The following is a 20,547-nucleotide window of genomic DNA, read 5'->3' on the forward strand; positions in this document are numbered from 1 at the left end:
CCTATAGTCACCTTTACATTCATATTACCCAATATAGTAGACATAATAAGACAAAATAAAGCATAAGACAATAATAACATGTTGGTATAACACGCGTTGGCGGTGTTTCTTGTTCCTTTTTTGCTTACAATTTCTGCACAGTAGTATTGTCTCATCAGTGCAACATGACTGGCACCTGTAGAATACTACATATCATCGTAATTTCTTTAAATGTGTCTTCTGAATGCCTTATATTTGTATTTTTGTTGAGTTAACCACGTTTATGCTTGAAAATGATTAATTTAGGCACCTTGTAGACTTGAAATAACACACCAATGCAGTTATTAATCTTTGTTTACACTACATTGCTAGGCTATTGGATCACTGCCGGGACAAAAGACGACTTAGCTGCAACCATTAGCATGTTAACTAGTTAGCCTCCAATTTATGTACTGTATTCTAAAGTTAAGAAATGGTTGAAAATGGAGTGGGGAAGAAAGACAAACAAGCCAAAGACTTACCACTTCCACACAGAGTGGGAGGAGAACTTCTTTTCAGACATGCCATGGAGTGTGACAGTAATCTAATGTCATGTCTCGAAAGTGGAACATTACTGACACCTAGAGGACGGAATGTGTTGATTTTGTGATTTTTGTGTTTGTTTAGGCTGCTGGAGATCAAGAACAGGACCAGTCAAATCAGAGTGGACATTGAACAATTGGAACAGGAGTCTGGCAAGCTCAAGGTAACATACTTCTTCGAAAGTGCATTCTTAAGACATTGGTGTCCAAAGTGCAGCCCGTGGGCTTAGCACGTGCAGACCTACATTGGATGTTTTTTAGTGTCCTTGTCTAAGTATGACCGGAAGTCATGTACCCCCATTCTCCGACACAGTTCAAAAACATTATCATGTATAGTAATTATTTGTTCATATAATGCATACAGATCAGTGAACAACTTTGTGTCTGTCTCCTTTCTTCTGCACTGTACTCCCTGCAGGTGCTGTTCACATCGTGAGATGTTCAAGCACAACTACGAGTGGTATGCTTTCAGACGCCAATGTGGTCACGCTGTTGCTGCTAAGGGGGGCAATCGCTTTTAGACACAGGGGCATGCGGGTTTGGATATTTTGGTCTAATAATGATAAAAGTTTGTCAACTTCATTCATTCGAGAGGAAAACAACCTGGACACTTTTATTTATAAACCTTGAATTATGATTTTCATAATGCCGCTTATCCTCACGAGGGTCACAGGTGGGTGCTGGAGCCTAGTGGTCGTCAGCCAATCACAGGGTACATATAGACAAACAACCATTCACACTCACATTCATATCTATGGACAATTTGGAGTGGCCAATTAACCTAGCATGTTTTTGGAAGCCGGAGAAAACCCACGCATGCACGGGGAGAACATGCAAACTCCACAAAGAAATGGCCGAGGGTGAAATTGAACTCGGGTCTCCTAGCTGTGAGGTCTGTGCGCTAACCACACAGTCACCGCGCAGCCCTGAATTATTTTTTTTAAATGTAATTGTAAATAGCTGGGATAGGCTCCAGCATACCATGGATAGATGGATTTGTATTGCGCCACATTGTGGTATAGTGCTTAGCATGTAGGCTACACAGTCAGGAGATCGGGAACATCTGGGTTTGATTCTCTGCTTGGGCATCTCTGTGTGGAGTTTGCATGTTCTCCCCGTGCATGCGTGGGTTTTCTCCGGGTACTCCGGTTTCCGCCCACATTCCAAAAACATGCTAGGTTAATTAGCGACTCCAAATTGTCCATAGGTATGAATGTGAGTGTGAATGGTTGTTTGTCTATAAATGCCCTGTGATTGGCTGGCCACCAGTCCAGGGTGTACCCCGCCTCTCGCCCCTTGTCAGCTGGGATAGGCTCCAGCATACCTTAGTGAGTGAGTAAGGATGGTAATTTGTGTTGATCATGACATTTCCCAAAACTTGATATAAACAAAAAATCCAATTTGCAGTTCATGAATTGAGATTGCAGTTCACAAAATGAGACATTTTTCTTCTCTCTCATTTATTGCTTTTAATTGAAATGAAAACAGTTTGCATAAAATCCAAATTCTGCTCTAGAAATATATCAGGCCTTCCAGTATCAAAGAGTACAGTAAACATTTGCACTGAGCGGGATACAAGAGCGACCCCTCACGTATGTACGCGACTTTATTCTGGAATACTTAAGTTAGCGCGTGTATAGCGTAGTGGTTGACATGGCTGGGATGCGGTCCCGCTCAGTGACTGTATGCTTGGCTATGTGCCTGACTGGAGACAATCCATGGTGTAGTCTGGCGGCTGGGATAGGTTCCAGCTTCCTCACAACCCTTAACAGGTTAAGTGGTAAAAACAAAAACAACAAATGGATGGCATAAACCCACTCAAGCCTAAAGACGCGATTTCAAATGACATGACTGCTGTAAAGCTTCAGTGTTTTAATCAAGTGTCTCTAAAAGGACTATTTAGCATGCTAGTTTTAGATACTTAGTGCTGTGTCTCAATTGGCACACTTACTGACACCAACAAGAACATAGTGTCCATTTGAGACACACAAGGTGTTTACCAGACACTTTGTTATTTCAGGCGCAAGTTTAGCGGAAAGTGTTGGCGTTCAAGTACACACAGCAAAACAATCTTGTATTCTAGAAGGCAAAGAGCTCAAATTAGCTGACTGGTACGTATTTATTGGACTACGTAAGAACACATTTTCCTATTTACTGTAGTTTTACAGTATCTTCAGGCCAGAATAAAGCCTTGCTTGAAATGCTCACACTCAATACCCCCCCACCCTCGCCATCTCCTAAGTTGTAGTGCACATAAAACAATGTCAAATAATGTTAAAATAACACGAGTTCAAAGCAGCGATTACCTTCAACTATGACCTCATTAGCTGTGTCTCAATTCATGCACTTCCATACTAAGGGACGTGTAAGTGTGTTCATACTTAGTACACAAAATGCAGCGCCAAAACGACCATAATAGCATTGGTGACTTCACAGTGATGAGCACTTACTTGCGTACTTACGTACATAGCAGAAGGGTGGCTAAGTCTACGATGACAGCAGTACAGTTAAACTGTGTCCACTTAAGAACTCATTACACAGTGTACCTACTTAAGTGTACTGACAAAAGGATTCCATTTGAGATGTAACTTTCAGTAAGTGCGTATCAACAGTAATGGATTTGGGTGGGCCGTGGCTTTCATTTAAGTGCAGACCTGCCAACATATATAGATTTATAGTACTCAACAGACACAGGAACTAAGTACACAGTGTACACAGTAAGTGCCCATGAACAAAAAAAATTGATTTAGGACAAGCACTAACACTGACATAATTTGGACACTCAGGTACACTGTGTACTTAGTCCCTATGTAAATGTACTGAAGTACAGTATTTCATTTAGAAAATAATTTTCGCTAAGTACACATTGACAGTTATGTACTTGGGACAGCACTACAGGAACTAAGTACACTGTGTACCTATGTAAGTGTTCTAAAGAAAGTACAGTATTCCATTTGAGACAATTTCTAGTAATTGCATATCGACAGTAAAGGATTTGGTACATTTCTGGTAAGTGCGCATGAACAGATGCAGAGACCAAGTACACTGCACAGTGTATCAAGTTAAGGGTACTGAAAAAAATACAGTATTCCATTCGAGAAATAATTTTCGCTAAGTGCATATTGACAGTTATGTATTTGGGGCAGCACTACAGGAACTAAGTACACTTTGTACCTATGTAAGTGTTCTATAGAAAGTACAGTATTCCATTTTGTACAATTTCTAGTAATTGCATATTGACAGTAATAGATTTGGTACATTTCTGGTACAGAACAGATGCAGGGACTAAGTACACTGCACACGCACAGTGTATCAAGTTAAGGGTACTGAAAAAAATACAGTATTCCATTTGAGACATCATTTCCAGAAAGTGCACTTTGACAGTAAAGCATTTCGGACAGCACTGCACAGACAAAATTTGCACACTCGGGAATTAAGTACACATAGTATAGCTATTAAGTGTACTGAAGGAGACAAGCATATCAAGTAAGCGACAAAAGTAATCCGTGTAGGTCAACACTCATGTAAGTGTACTGACATAATGACACAATGTGAGCACACAGTAAGTAAGTAAGTACACAAAGTGCACGGCATACTGATGTAAGTGTACTGAAGGAAGTATCCGATTTGAGACACAGCCGTTGAGTGGCGATGACATCTCCCATCCTTAAATGAGGCGGACAATCAAAAACGAAGCGAAGTCAAAAGACAGAACCTCTTCTTAACGTGAAACTTTGATTATGGAGTAAAACCTTCCTATGACCAAAAGCATAAATATGGTGTTTTTATGGTTGTCGTCCAGGCTGATGGTCACTTTAAAAAGTTCTCTTAACGCTACCAACAATCAAGTAATAAGTTAAATGTTTCCCAACGCTCAGTGCAAAAAACATCCAAACTCAACTGAAAGGAAAGGACTTGTGAGCTCATGAGACAATTCAGGCACAACCGTCTTCAGATTTGTCCGCCGAGCCCCTAGCAGGTCAGGTTTGGGGTGTTTTTCAACCGCACACACACACACGCACACACACAGTTTACCATCTCCGTGGAAACAACATCTTCATGGTTTGACTTTTTCAGTAAGCGCTGTCAAGTGCTTCTGAAACGTGGGAAGCCGAGTACCTTAACCGGAAGCTACCTGTGAAAATACACAAGAAGGTGACATGGAAGTCCAACGGAACCCATTCTAAGTGTGTTCTTACCTTGCTGCGAGGAGTCTATGGAGGGCTGGTTGCAGTCCTGAGCGTAGTGTCCGGTGACGCCGCAGTTGCAACAAGACATGCTCCCGTTTTTCTTGTTAATGCCGCCGCCCCCCGGGTTCGCAGTCGGGAGCATCCCGAGGGGATTTGGGTAGGCCTGCTGGTAAACACGCTGGAAAAAGGAAGCGGCGGGCGTCATCTGCTGCTGGAGGTTGTAGCTCGCGGCCGCCGCGGCCGCCACCACCTGCGTGCTCAGCATGTGTGACGGCACATCGGCGTGGCTGTGAGAATGCGAGTGGAGGGGGCCGTAGACCGACGGATGGCCAGGGGGTAGCGCCGTGGGGTAGAAGGCGGGCATGGAGGCTCCCCCGTTGGCCTGGTGGGGCGGCTGCTGGCCCTGGGTGAGGTAGCTGTTGATGCACAGGCTTGTGAGTTGGAATAGAGGCGGTGGAACAACCTGGCGTGCCGCTGCTGCCGCCGCCGCCGCCATTTGGTAGTTGGGGAAGAACAATGGCGCTTGGCACCCGCTCACGCTGTTGCTGCTGCCTCGGCCGCCGCAGTTGTTGTGGCAGCCGCAGGTCCCGCAGCCCATCAGCTGTTGCTGCGGTGCCGGCTGCTGGGGCGGGACTTGGTGGTGGGTTTGCTGGAAAGCAAGAGGGGCACTTCCACAGGAAGCACTGGTGTTGCTGAATGACATGCAGTCGCTATGTGGCGTACTGTGAGTAAGTGCTGGGCTGGGGCTGGGGGCGGGGCCCGGGGTGTGTGTGGGTACGGCTGGAGGAACAGCAGCTTGCACGTGTCCAGGAGAAGAAACCGTTCCAGTAGCGGCAGGTGCACCTCCAACCGGCACGGCGTAAGGAGACGGCAGACCAGAAGATAAGGTCTGGGTGTGTGGGTGTTTGGGTTGTGGAGTCTCTCCCGGAGTCATAGCGGCCGCGTCCTGACAGGAAAGAGGCGTCGTCGGAGGGGCGGAGTAAGATGACACGCTCATGGCTCCTCGCACCGGGGCTTGCTGAGCAGGCTGTGAAGTGACAGCAGTAGAAGTGCTCCCTGATACTCCATCATGACCACCTTGGCTATGCGGCAAAGATGTTTTGAACCTTTGGACCACAGGCTGCACACCAGTACCTCCTAATAGTTGGAAACCAATAGATGGGATCCCAAAATTTGGGATGATGTCCCTTTTCTCTGGTTCTACAGAGCCTGACTGAACTGGAGGCATCTGCATAACCATCGGACCAGAAGGTGGCTTTCCATCGCTTTGGCTGGGAGGCGGAGGCACTGCAAGTGGATGGTCACAGGCACCATTAGGGAGCACATAAGGCAGACGATGCATTAAGGAAAGACGGGGAAACTGCATGTTGTTCTCCAGGCTTGGGAAGTCCATCAGGGCTGTGTGGTTGTTAGGAGGTAAAGGATGTACAGACATGACCTTCTCCGCTGAGCTTGGGTCAGTCTGCTGGGCCAAGAGCATGTCGGGGACTTTGCAGGAGTCGTCAGAGTGGCTGTCAGTATCTGAGAGAGAAACATTCATTAATTTATTCAATCCAGATCAACTCAACCAACCTCAGATACGTTTAAAGCTTCAAATGAAAGGGGGGAGTATTGCGTAATTAATACATAATAATGCCTATTAATTAAAATATGCATACAAATCTATCAGTTTTTCAAAATTTGCACTGCTGGATATTAAGGAGGTTCTAATTAAAGCTTCATAATGCAAAAAGACGAAATGGGAGTGAGACAAAAAATATTCGAGAATGCTATTTATTGCAAACAAGCATTAAATTAAATCATAACATAATTTCAGAGCCTAAATATTTGCAGGTATTCATCAGCTCTGATTAAATATTTTACACATTATTTGTGATTATGAATGGCTTTTTCTTGTGTACCGGCAGAATAGCATCCTTTTTCCGAATGTGTTTCAAGCGTAGTGCTTTTTGTAAAATCAGAATCAAAACAGTATGACAGTACAAAATATAGAAATTAGAAATTAGAAGAATAAATAATAAATAACGAAAGATACATTGTAGAGGACGATTGGTTGCCTTGGTTACATCTTGTTGAGGGAGATGATGGCTCGAGGAAAGAAACTTTATTTAGTCTGTTTGTCCGTGCCCTGATACATCTGTATAGCCTCCCAGAAGGAAGTTGCTGGAACAATTATGCAGCAGTGTGAGAAGTGCAAAAAAAAGTGTTCCTTTGCAGCAGTCATCAGTGAAATGATCACTGCAAAGAACAGAACCCGAGGTGGGCGTCCATCTTTCACTTGTTCACTTTGTCCATTCTTTGTCTTTAACCTTCCTCTTTTGGAAAACAAACTTAAAAGCATCACTCTGGTTTGATGAACATCCAGCAGCAACACAACATTTTGGCATGGCCAGTAAATATACTGACCCAAGTCCTTTTTTGATTTGTCATAAACTTTTAATTTCAGTTTAATTTTTGTGTGCCACTCCCAACGTCTTTAAGATCCAACAGTGCAAAATGTAAATTTTTGCTATTTTTCAACTGGTACATTTTTTGAGTTATGATTTAACTGTAGTTTGTGCACACCTGGAGGTAAGAGGGACTCAAACAAAGTTGGACTGGACAAACTGGACCTTCCCAAATATCATGACATCACTACTGTAAACCCTTCAGTCATATTCAGGCAGCTGTTGGTATCTTCAGCAACATTGTTTGCACTTTTGAAACACAACGTTAGAAACAATCCCCGTTTTCAGGTGGCTGATAAAGTTGATTGTGTTTGCTTATCAATGCAGCAGAGTTGCTGAGTTTCTGTGATTGAGTCCGTAGAGACGCAGTAATGCAATAATTGGCCACAGAACTGATGAAGACGTTTCCTTTTGTTTACGCAAGTGGAGTCTGGAAATGTTTTATAGATAGGAGTAAGTATATGTGGGAGACGTTTGTTTATACGACTCGAGAAAGAGGAGTCACGGTATCAACCTGCGTGGAGACAGGTACAGTATGTATCAATGTGTGGATTTTTCACCAAATTACAATGTAATCATGCGTGAAACCGCTTAGGAACCTACACGTTTTTATGATTTACTCGTCACGTTTCAGAGAGAAAACATGATGACAATAAAAGGTTGTTTAAGAATCCCTGAAATAATGAATTTAGGCCTTACCTTTGTTGTTATCATCCTCACTTTCCAGGCTCTCTGCTCCTCTGTGTTGAGGACTTGATGGAGAACTGTAGCTCTCTGATGAGGTTTCACCAAACGTGTCCAGACCAGAACCCTCAACTGCAACCAAACCTGTATGTAAGTAAAAAAAGGAACATATTTGTAATAAATATAGTGTTTCCCATACATTTATTTGTGGCGGCCTGCCACAATTACATTTGCACAGCCACAGATACATTGTTTTAAAGATCTGGCGCACAAGTCTGCCTCTTCATACACAATTGGGGCCTCATCTATAAAACTGTGCGTGGAAATCTGACAATCTGCGTATGCCAGAAAGCCACGCCTCCATTTCACCATAAAGGTCAATGCAATGTGCAATGTGGCGTCCATATTTAAAGTGCCTTGATGGCATTGGAATAACAGCAGATGGGAAGACGAGGATGAAGAAGCGGACTTCCTTATAAGGGCATGCCATGGTACACCTGCCCTCTTCCCTGCTCTGCTGTGCTCTTTTGAAATATTGGAATATATAGCACTGTGTTTATTTTGTGTAAGTAAGCAGTTGTCTGTGTAGCATTACAGAGTGTGCATACAGGGAGCGTAGTACCTGCATGCATGCAAATTACACACTCACTCATGTCTGGAACACTGCTCGTGTACTGACCACATTTCCCATACTGATGTTGTGCCAAGATTGTCTGTACTTAGATAACGCGTCACACTCACGTCCAGCTCCTGAGCTAACGGTGCGGAAGTGACAAAGTGTGTCCGACAATGAGTGCTCCTCCTCGGGCAGGCGAGTTGAAGGCAGCTCCTGAGCTCCGCACCAGTGGAGGCTACGTTACCATTCATACACGGTAAGTCTTCAACCGGTAGCTCATGAGCCACCAGTAGCTCCTAACCACTATTAAGTAAATGGTTTATTCATCAACTCCAATACCGACAAAATTAGAAACAAAATTGGAGCGCTGGAGAGTGTGACCAATCAAAGCGAAGCGGAGGTTGGCCGTGGGTGGAATAAATCAAAAACGGGCTGTTTTGGAAATCCAAGGAAATACAGCTGGAATAGGTGCAGATTCTGGAAGATCTAGTTATTGTGAGTAGCTGCTCTATAGGAGTCCACAACAATAGGTCCCCTTTAAAGGTGGACGCATGGACTCAAAGGGGGATAAAGAAATTATATATTTGTATATATAATAAAATATACAATCCTAATATAATATATATGATATATATATATAAATATATATATATTATATATATTATACATAATATTATATATATAGAGATAATATAATCCTATATTTTAGATATTATAATAAAATATATAAGCATGATATAAAGAAAATATAAAATAATAAAATATACATTATATACATTTTATTCTTATGTATACGCAAAATTATGATGTATCACTATTATGATGTTATATCTATCTATGATACTTCTAAATAATTAAACTGAATGATGACATCAAACTATTGGGTATATTAGAAAATAAATTAGGAAATAATGTGTGTTTTGGTTCAAAGCCTGTCATTTGTGGAAAAGCAGTACATTTACGCACCCAACTCTGACGCTATCCACACCAATGAAGGCCATGGTAAATGTTGCCATTGATTACATTAAAAAATAATTCATAAATAAATAATTTTCTTTGCATATAATCTGTCCAAAGAAAAGCGATAACCCGAGCACTAAAGAAATATTAGCTCTGTGTCTTGTAAACTTCAACCCTACACAATGGTTTATTTTCTCTTTTGTGTACTATATTGGGTAGTATGAGTGTAAAGGTGACTATAGGGGTGTTAGTTCATGTCTAGAGGGCTCTAATAATGTTCATTCATTCATTCATTTTCTACCGCTTATCCTCACGAGGGTCGCGGGGGGTGCTGGAGCCTATCCCAGCTGTCTTCGGGCGAGAGGCGGGGATACACCCTGGACTGGTCGCCAGCCAATCACAGGGCACATATAGACAAACAACCATTCACACTCACATTCATACCTATGGACAATTTGGAGTCGCCAATTAACCTAGCATGTTTTTGGAATGAAACCGGAGTACTTGGAGTGCACGGGGGAGAACATGCAAACTCCACACAGAGCTGACCGAGGGTGGAATTGAACCCTGGTCTCCTAGCTGTGAGGTCTGTGTGATAACCACTCGTCCGCCGTGCAGCCCTAATAATGTTTAGTATCTGATTTCTAAATAAGGAATCCTACTTTGCAGAACTTCACTTATCACGGTCAGATCTGGAACCAATTACTTGTGATAAACGAGGGACTATTGTACACTGAAACATGCCACTTCCACTCATGACCACTAACCTTTCTTTTGAGACAAAGCAGTGGGTACCAGATTACCGTTGGTCACACAGGATCCCTTTGCAATGTCTCTGGAAACAAACAACATGAAAATGGGATTTGAAAATCCTGCTAAATTCCAAAAATATTTTTATTCAGGAGCTTTATTTGCATATTTGTCATATGTGGAACACAATGAGTTCATATTACTCTTTGGCGGGTGTGTCTGGAAGTTGGAAGTGGGTATCGAATGACATATCGTATACTGAGGCAACCCACCTGTCAGTGGGCGGGACTCTGTTATTAGTCTTGGTGACTGGGTGGCTTCTCTTCTGTACGTCCTGGAACCATTAAGGAGGGGAGATACAATTTCTGACATTAGTTTGGCAGTTTTCACACTTGGTCGCCTCACTTGTTTACCGAGTAAACAATTAGGAATAAACGTAGTGTTCCACCACTAGCATTTCTGCTTCTATGAGTTCCTATGAGAGCGTGAAGCTACGTATGTCCTCATATAATACATCCTGGTCACCTGTTCACATTCTGGCATGCTCCTCAGGGTGCAGCCTCTCTTCCTCCTTTCTGCTGGACCACTCAGCTCGGCCGTATGAGTCCCCCTTCGACTCTCTCCCTGAGGGCCTTTTGCACAAGACAGACTATAGAGAAGAATTATGATTATAAGCAATAACGTATGCACACTGGCCTGAGATCTGTTTTTTTTTTTACTCACCATTGGCTTGAGCTCTTGAGTCCATGCTTTTTCTTGTGCCCCTGGCTGTATGATTCTATATCTAAGACAAATATTTTATGTTGACTAAAGCAATTAGATCATCACCTCTTTGTGCCTATTGCTAAAAAAAAAAAACGTAAGAGAGATATACTGTATTTTCTGGACTATAAGTCGCTCCGGAGTACAAGGCCAAAAATGCATAATTATGTTGAAAAAAACCATACATAAGTTGCACTGGAGTATGAGTCGCTCAAGGCCAAAAATGCATAATTAGTTAGAAAAAAACATACATAAGTCGCACTGGAGTTTAAGTTGAATTTTTTGTAATTTACTTTAACAATTTGACCAAAACAGACATTACGTCATCTTGGAAGGCAAGTTCTAACAATAAAAGAACAGGCTGAATAGGTGTAAGATATGCTAACACAATGCTTATTCAGATAAACAAAAATAAACATGAACAGAAAAGGTGTCCAGTATTTATGTAACGAACACTTTTTTCATGTATAAGTCGCAAGAACAGCCAACCTATGAAAAAAAGTGTGACTTATAGTCCGGAAAATACGGTAAATAAATCTTAAATAAAGTGAGAGGTCAGTGTGGAACTTCACTTTGGTGGTGAATAATAATAATAATAATAATAATAATAAGTTAAGAAGAGTACAGACCGACTGAAATGGGTTGCATTTTTAAAAGGGTCCAACAAAATCAAGACTAAGGTGTTTACATGTATTTTAAAAAGCTGGTCTCAATCAATCAATGGCGTGCTGTAGTTTTGGAGCGTTGAGGGTTAATAAAATGGTATTGCTACACTGTTCTATTTGTTGTTTTAGTGGTGCTACCGTAACCGTATACAGTCGCTACTCCTGAAACGTGGAACAAAAAATTCTGGAAAATGTGTCCAAGCTGTGTTTCCTGGATTGGCTTGGAATTCCAATTATCAACACGCAAAGGGGACTGACAAGCATGTGTGTGTGAATGTGACAAAAACATGGCCGCCATAATTTGTAGAACTTGTAGAACTCTCACCTTCATCCTGACTGGATGCGTCAGAACAATCTCCCTGGAAGTTTTTCCCCATCTGAGAGTTGCCTAGCGAGAGGAAAATAACAACCATTCAGTAGGATATCACTTAAAAAAACAAATTAAACCAACTTAAAATAATATGATGATTGGATTTGTAGGTAAAGAATAATAAAGTCGTTATTCTAAAATCCCTTCCTTGTACTTACATCGGCAACAAGACACTTTTGTAGAGTAACTCGAGTCACAATTGAAGAAGCTGCACACCTTCCTGGTCTGTCTGAAAACAGGCGGGGCAGCAAGGAACTTTTCCCTACAGAGGAGTAACGGCCATGTTATAATCAAGGAACTCCACAGTTAGACCATTCGGATTGTGTGAAAAGGAGTCGGAAGAAGCTAAGCTTTGATGTATTATTTTTTTAAATTGCATCTCAGTATAGTGAAATTGAAACGGCGTATTTTATTAGTATGAACTTGGGCCTTTGCTCTTATGTTGCAATTTTTTCTGTCGTGTTTTTAAAGTAAATATTTAAATTGTCATCTCATTTTATTACTTTATTTCCATAATATTTTTACTTTATTGCTATAATATTACAAATTTTTCCACACCCAAATTTTCCAGAAATAATATTTTAAAAAAAATATGCATATATTAAAATATTTATATTTAAAAATTTTTTTCTTTAATATTTCAAGTCTATGCTGACATTTTATATATATTGAAAAACTGCCTTTTTTCCTCATTAAAACCTTTTTAAACTTTCCTCTTGTAATTCTAACTTTTTACTCGAAGACGGCTGGGGTAGGTTCCAGCATACCCCAGACCCTAGTGAGGACAAGAGGTATCGAAAATAAATAGAATAGATGGGTTGGTTTTTCATATTAGAACTACTAAAATTGGGGCTGCACGGCGGACGAGTGGTTAGCACGCAGACCTCACAGCTAGGAGACCAGAGTTCAATTCCACCCTCGGCCATCTCTGTGTGGAGTTTGCATCTTCTCCCCGGGTACTCCGGGTACTCCGGTTTCCTCCCACATTTCAAAAACATGCTAGGTTAATTGGCGACAACAAAATGTCCATAGGTATGAATGTGAGTGTGAATGGTTGTTTGTCTATATGTGCCCTGTGATTGGCTGGCTGGCCACCAGTCCAGGGTGTACCCCGCCTCTCGCATGAAGACAGCTGGAGCCTATCCCAGCTGTCTTATAAACAATTATAAAACAATTTTCACATTTGGAACTAGAATGTGTGTGTAAGCGTTAAAGTTGCCCTGCAATACGTAACCTTCTGTACGCTACACTACTACTTGCTGTTGAGTGTGTAACAAGGTCCAGTCTGGGATGATAAGACCTGCTGGTAAATCAGATGACTTTTTTTTTCTAATTTCACTTTGAGAGAAATGAAACTGATGTGCTGTGAGTGTGTATGTGGGTGGGGGTGGGGGGAGTGGGGACTGTATGGGTGTGCGCGCCTGCATGCATGCTTAAGCAGGGTAGCAAGGATGGGTGTGTTGGCTTTAAAATACGTGACTATGAAATATACCTGAGGCTTTCCTCCACCTCTCTGCTCCCATAATGGTCCCCCTGGCTCAAAAGTCTCAGCAGGCCCTTCTCGAAGGTCTCAGTGCACTGATCTTTAGGAAGCTGCAGAAAAAAAAAAGTATGCATGTCACCGATTATCAATTGAAAAAGCTTTGAGGAAAGGGAAAATATACATTTATCCCTGTCAGCATCTTTGATATTAATACAAAAGCTATTCAACAAAATGAGTTTACCTTAAAAAGGAAATTTTCCAGTTCCAGATGAGTTTTGGTCACATTACTTGAGGAAGAGTCGGACCACTTCACCTGAAATAGAACATGTTGCAAGTTAATTATAATTATTTTTATAATTTTTAATTAATAATGTAATAGTATAATAATTTTACATTTTTACAATTTTTTACTTTTTTTTTTTACATTTTTTTACAATATTTTACAATTTTTTAAAATTATTTACAATTTTTTATAATTTGTATAATTTGTATAATTTCTATAATTATTCTACCCCTCTCTGATTACAATGTAGATACATGATTCATTGAGCAAACACATATCTCCTCCTCGTCTACCTAGAATTGCCTGAACAGCATTTTAGGAATGGGGTCATGATGAAGTGGGTCTCCAAAAACCAGGTCTGGGAAACGCTGCTGTTTGTGGAACGTGTGTTGGTTTTAGAAACAGATGGAAAATGATAATGAGGCGATTCTGGGCTCCGGATATCAAGCAAACAAGGCTGATTGCTTCTAAGCGCCATCTGTCACTGTACAGTTTTAATGCAAGTATTAGATATACCTCCATTTAACAAAGTATTGCTTTAGTCTTATTTTGGGAACCACTGTGGTCTGCATGTTGCCTCACAGTCAGGAATGGGGGGTTTGAATGTAATTGGACGCATTAAATTTTAGGGATATCTGATACCGATATGGGTAACATCACATATCACCTGTCATGGAATTAACACCGACGCCATGAATGGCTGCCTTTCAAGGAGCTGTTTGTTTATTTAAGCACATTTTTATGATTTTACTGTGATTTGACATTTTTATGAGAGTTATGTCCCGCATGGGGGTGATTTTGTTAACCCATTAAAGGTAAGCATGCTAACACCCAGCATACGAGCACTGCTTGTATAAGCGCCTACCTCTCAAAATACTACAAATGTTAGTGTAATTATGTTAGCATGCTAACACCTATAATAGCGCTAAGTGTCTGTTTAATTTCATCTACATGAAAATCGTAAACAAATGCATACTAGCAGTGCAAACATCAGCATGCTAACACCTAGCATACAAATGTCTACCTAGCAATGTTAGCATGCTAATGTTATCATGCTAACACCAGGCATGATATTAAGATATGCCTTTATTCATCCCTCAGTGGGGAAATTTGCATTGCACAGCAGCAAGAGTACAGAATCAGTTAAGCAGTACAAAATACACTATATAGAAATATAAACAATATAAACAACCCAAGTATTAACAAAATCAACAGTTTTACCCAGAGTTATATACAAACACAGTATGCAGATAATATTAAGTGTTCATATAAGTGTCTACCCATGAAAACGGATTAAAATGTTACTATGCTAATAATAGCAGGCGAGCAATGACAAGGAGCCAATGTTACCATGTTAACAAGGTATGAGAGTGGTAGGTGTTGTAAGTGTGTGAAAATAACAAAAAATGATAGCATGTTAACTTTAACATGCTTGCAATGCTAACATGCTAACACCTAGCATTAAAGCACAACTGTATTATGACTGTATTATTGTTGTATTTTTTATATTATTACATTACTTTCAAATACGTGTATTTATTTATTTATTTTTTTGTTTGGCTAGAATCATTATCCTGCATTTTATTCTGATTATAATATGGATCAACAAATTTAAGACAAAATCATCTTTACAAATTTCCAAGTAAAAAAAATATCAATACAGTATTAGTATTGCCGATACTTTCCCTGTACTTAAGTGTGTGAAAATAACAAAATGATAGCATAACATGCTAGCAATGCTAACATGCTAACACCTTGCATTGAAGCATAAATGTATTATGACTGTATTATTATTGTATTTTTATATTATTACATTGTTTTCAAATATACGTTTATCATTTTATTCTGATTATATGGATCAACAAATTTAAGGCAAAATCATATTGACAAATTTCCAAGTGAAACAATATCAATACAGTAGTAGTATTGCTGGGGTAGTATAGGCGGGGTACACCCTGGACTGGCCACCAGCCAATCACAGGGCACATATAGACAAACAACCATTCACACTCACATTCATACCTATGGACAATTTGGAGTCGCCAATTAACCTAGCATGTTTTTGGAATGTGGGAGGAAACCGGAGTACCCGGAGAAAACCCACGCATGCACGGGGAGAACATGCAAACTCCACACACAGGTGGCCGAGGGTGGAATTGAACTCAGGCCTCAGAGCTGTGAGGTCTGTGCGCTAACCACTTGACCACTGTGCAGCCCCAAATTACTTTTAATTAGATTTTTATTAAGACGTGTTGAATGTGTTTGCCACTTTAAGAAAGTGGAACATGAACTATTCGTGAAGTGACCCGAGTTAGACCTAAGTGCTTGTGCTGTCAATATCGAGAGGGCAAATAAAGAGCATGCCAAGCTAGGTTATAGCCAAAATGTCAGATAACACATTTGACACGTTCTCCAAAAAGCAGCAGGTTCACTTTAAAACACACTACTATCAGTTTAGATGCATCACCAGCACTTTTAAGAATCACAGAAACCGAAGGTCGCGTCTTACCTCAAAGGTGTATTCCTTGTCTATTCTGGTCCGAGATACGCACTTGAGCACAATTCCCTCGATATGCACTGCTGCAACAGGAATACACAACTTTAGGATGGAACACAATACCGAAGTAGTATAGTAAACATGATTTTAATTAAACTGTGTAGCGTTGGTTCAACTGTCCACTCACCTTCTCTTTTTATCGCGCGTCGTCTGGAGCGTCGGCTTTGACAAGGAGGATGGGAGTCTGCACTTTCCCCCAAAGTCAGTGATGAGGAGGGCGTGTATTCGCCTTTCTGGCCTGACAACTCCTGGTGTTCAAAACACACAATTCAAAATTGTCCATTACGTTCTGTTAGGAAAGGTGGTAGTTATGGGATGTAACCAGCGAGGAGTGATTGCATAACGCTCATACATAAGGCTTCATGACTGACAGTGTGAACCCGAAACAGATGATTTTCCATTTCCATAATTTCCTATGGGAACATTTGTCTTGAGGTTGACCAGTGTCCTAGAATAGATTGTGTTCAACCCCAGAGGTCCCACTGGTTTATAAGCCCTTAAGTAAGCCCATGTGTCTTACTGGGACAGTGGAACCCGTTTACGTCGACACCCTCAGGAATTAAGTCTGCAGCGTACATAATATACATATTAAAATGGAGGTATGGAAGTGCTGAATTGAAAAATAAAATTTGCGTACTTATTTGCTGAGGATGTAAATTTTGGCACAGTGCTACTCCTGGAAGCTTAATTTCCCCAAGGGCATATACACACGGGATCAATAAGCGTTACACCCACAAACGTAATACAAATCTGCAGCTTTGAATGTAATAATCCTGCTAATGTAATAAATTTCCCACAAACATAATAAAATTTGCCTACTACGAAGGTTATACTGAATTTCAATTTGAATTGATTAAAAATTGCTTCTTTGGTGTAACTATCACAAGTATTACAAAACACCAAGAATTAATTCAGAATCAGATTGCATTGTACTGTTAAAACTCGCTCTGTTTGTGGGCATACATGTGCGTTTTAGTTACAGTATATTATTGTATGTGTGATTTTGTGTGTATATGGGGAAGAAATAATCAAAATAAATAATAAAATATAATAATAATAATAATAGTAATTTTATCAAAACAATTGCAATTATCACAATTATGTTCTTTTTCATTTAAAATAAATTATATTTATTATAATTATATAATAATAATAACATTATTATATTATAATTTAATAATTAAAGATTCCTTTAATGTATTCAAATTATACTCTTTGAATAATATATTTTCCACAACAAAAGAAAAAAGAAAGTAATAATAATTGTATTAAAACAATTGCAATTATCACAATTATGTTATCTTTAATTTAAAATAAATTATATTCTATAATAATAATAAAATAATATAATTATTATAATTATAATTTAATAATTAAAGATTCCTTTAATGTATTCAAATGATACTCTTTGAATAATATTTTTTCCACAAAAAAGAAAAAGAATTAAAAAGAAAAAAAATAATGATCTTGTTAAAAACTCATATTTTTTCCACAAAAAAGAAAAAAAATATATCTTAAAATCCTCAAAATTACATCTACACCTTCTCCCTCATTAAAAGAAAAAACAAACAACAACAACCACAAAGATCATTATTTTGTCTCATATTACATTTGTGGGAAGTTATTACATTTACAGATTTTCACTTTCCCACATATGTAATAATTTCCTGCAAACATTTGCAGGAAATTTAGTATTACATTTGCAGTAGGCAAATTTTATTACTTTAGTGGGAAATTTATTACATTTGCGGGATTATTACATTCAAAGCTGCAGATTTGTATTACGTTTGTGGTTTATTACGTTTGTGGGTGTAACAAGCGTCTATCTAATCTAATCAGGTCCTGAGGGGTTAAGTTTTGACAGTAGAGTTCTGTTCCAAATATCTACCAACTGTTGCGCACTTACAGACACAAGAACGGACGTCGTTCCGCCCCTTCCGCTACGTAGCCATGATGGCGACGATTTAGTGCGGTAGTCAGCGCTGCACACTCAACGTTTGGGGCGTGTTGAGTACAACATCCGGGTACTGATGGTTTACTGTATTTGGACCGCTCTCGTGCACTCAAAATGCTATGTGTAAGTACGGAAGTGCGCGAACGTGAATTCGTTCACTTACTGTTGATTTTGCGTTCAGAACAAGATGACGTCCCTCGTCTTCTATTGCAACCTCGATTTTATCCAGCTGCTCCCGAAGCGCCTCCCGCTGGTGGAAATGGAAAGCCGGGTGTAGCGACGCCATGGTGAAAAGCAGCGCTAACTGGTTCAAAGGTCCGACTGGGATATCCGTAGTTGAGAAGCCGCAGTTCGGCTCCGTCCTCCGGCACATATTCCCGTCCTGACACCCCGGGTGAAAGGAGTAGTGGTGTGGGTCCCTGAATGGAGCAAGGGGGTAGTTTTTGTACAACATGGCCGGGTCTACATGGCTCAGAATGCGAAAGAGTACCCCAGCACATTCCCTACTGTCAGACCCGAGCAGCGACACACACACCAGTAGCTTGGCCCTCACTACCGGGTCGATCACGTCCGTTAAAACCGCCAACTCTTGCTGGTTATTCGCGCGAAAATCAAAGTCCCGTAAAACGTGGTAGTCTTTCCGGGCGAGGTCCTCCAAGTAGGAGCCTAAAAAACGAAGCTCCAGGGGTTGGCACATATGCATCAGCCCGCACATGAACTCGATCCTTCTGGCGGGGTTGAGGTGAAGGCCGAACCACTCGAAAACTGTCTCCTTGTCCAGCTGGGGTGGATCTACATGTCCGGTCGAAGCCGTCCCGGGGATGTGTCGGTGCTCCGACCGATCCGATGACTCCTCATCTGGCGTTTCGTCGCCACCTTCGTCGGCCGTTTTCATCGGTAGTTTCATCTTCGGCATCGTCGGATTCAAAGTCGGAATGGCGGAGGGATACAACTACATGACCGACATGTTTCGGTCTTTTTGACGTCTTCAAAGAAGATGGAATAAGTCGTTTGCTGTCTTACTGCTGTTAGCTCGCCATTACACGGCAGGGTAGTAGGGGTGGGCGGATCGATATACGTGTCGATCGCGTGGATAACAGTGTCGTGAGTAGTATTGGGTCGATCCCGCAGTCATGAGGTCGATCATTTTCAATTATCTTCTGTTAATGTCTAGAACTATTTTTTTTAATTGTTGTGGATATTGTGGGTTTTGTATTTATTTTACAGACAGTAACACATGTAAATAAACCAATTAATAAAGCAATTGGGAAAGTGCATTATTGTGAGAATAACTACGTTTTTTGCATTATTTTTTATTATTTTTACAATATATGCATATATTGTCTGTTTGTTTAAAATCCTTACCCTGTTTTTTTATTCAGGTTCTAATAATCATTTTGGTATCGAATTGATACCACAATTTGCAGTATCGCCCACGCCTATATACTCGTGCGCCGACTTCCTTCTTCGACTCCATTATTTCCGGTAGAGTAACCATTTCTAGTCAGTGCATTGCTGCCACCTCTTGGACGATTTGTAGTATTTCACTTGAATTAAACAAGTCCGCTTTTACCAAGGGTTCCAAAAGACTATTTAAAGTAAAAGGCAAACATATTTAAGTGGACGTTAAAGTTTCAGACAATGTGTAACTTAAGGTAAAATATAAAATATACATGCTATATAAATATTTTATTTACATTAAGACTGAAGAGCTGGCCTAATATATAATAGATCATAATATCTCATACTGTACGTGTAAATACTGACCTCTAGTGGCTGCAAGGGACGACTACAACAAGTGATTGCTTCATACAACAGCTCACGTCCATCACACGTTTGCAATAATACAGTTGTGACATTTAAACATTTTAAACCTATTATATCGTAAGAGTATTCTTTATGACGCTTTTTGGGTGTTTTACACCAGAAATGCCCTTTAAAGTAAACAAGAGAGGATATATGTATTTAATATTATAGGCATGTATTCAGTGGCTTATTAGCATTTTTTGCTATTGTGACAAGTATGTCACACCAGACAATTTAAAGGGCTTGTTTTTATCAGAATTCATTGAAAAATATAGTAAAACAATATTTGATAATATTATCGTGCAATTGTTAAATTGCTTTAAAATAGTCTATCATAGCAAAAACACAAACATTTCAGAAATTAGCTAGCTTAGCTGACTCACCGCTATTTTGGGGAAGCATGTCTTGTGATAGTTTGATGACGTCACATGACGAGCACATTTTTCTTCCAGTAGGGGGC

General features: G+C 40.2%; 1 protein-coding gene and 1 long non-coding RNA gene across 2 annotated transcripts; one reads left to right on the forward strand and one right to left on the reverse strand.

Annotated features, from left to right (window-relative positions):
• The first annotated feature begins 215 nt into the window (after positions 1-215).
• On the forward strand, positions 216-8,913 carry LOC131108817 (uncharacterized). The gene is made up of 4 exons (XR_009120544.1): positions 216-724; positions 979-1,020; positions 7,925-8,031; positions 8,590-8,913. It is a non-coding gene; the product is annotated as an uncharacterized LOC131108817 (long non-coding RNA).
• Positions 1,919-19,368, reverse strand: zcchc2 (zinc finger, CCHC domain containing 2). The gene is made up of 14 exons (XM_058060152.1): positions 18,445-19,368; positions 16,455-16,575; positions 16,280-16,350; positions 13,729-13,800; positions 13,497-13,597; positions 12,163-12,266; positions 11,960-12,022; positions 10,931-10,991; positions 10,733-10,856; positions 10,480-10,541; positions 10,225-10,292; positions 7,897-8,025; positions 4,760-6,271; positions 1,919-4,695 (listed from the first exon to the last, which is right to left on the reverse strand). Exons 1-14 carry the CDS (start codon positions 19,195-19,197, stop codon positions 4,634-4,636), a joined length of 3,303 nt encoding a protein of 1,100 aa, XP_057916135.1. The 5' UTR covers positions 19,198-19,368; the 3' UTR covers positions 1,919-4,633.
• Positions 19,369-20,547: the final 1,179 nt, after the last annotated feature.

This window comes from Doryrhamphus excisus, chromosome 21, assembly GCF_030265055.1.
Source record: "Doryrhamphus excisus isolate RoL2022-K1 chromosome 21, RoL_Dexc_1.0, whole genome shotgun sequence".
NCBI lineage: Eukaryota > Metazoa > Chordata > Actinopteri > Syngnathiformes > Syngnathidae > Doryrhamphus > Doryrhamphus excisus.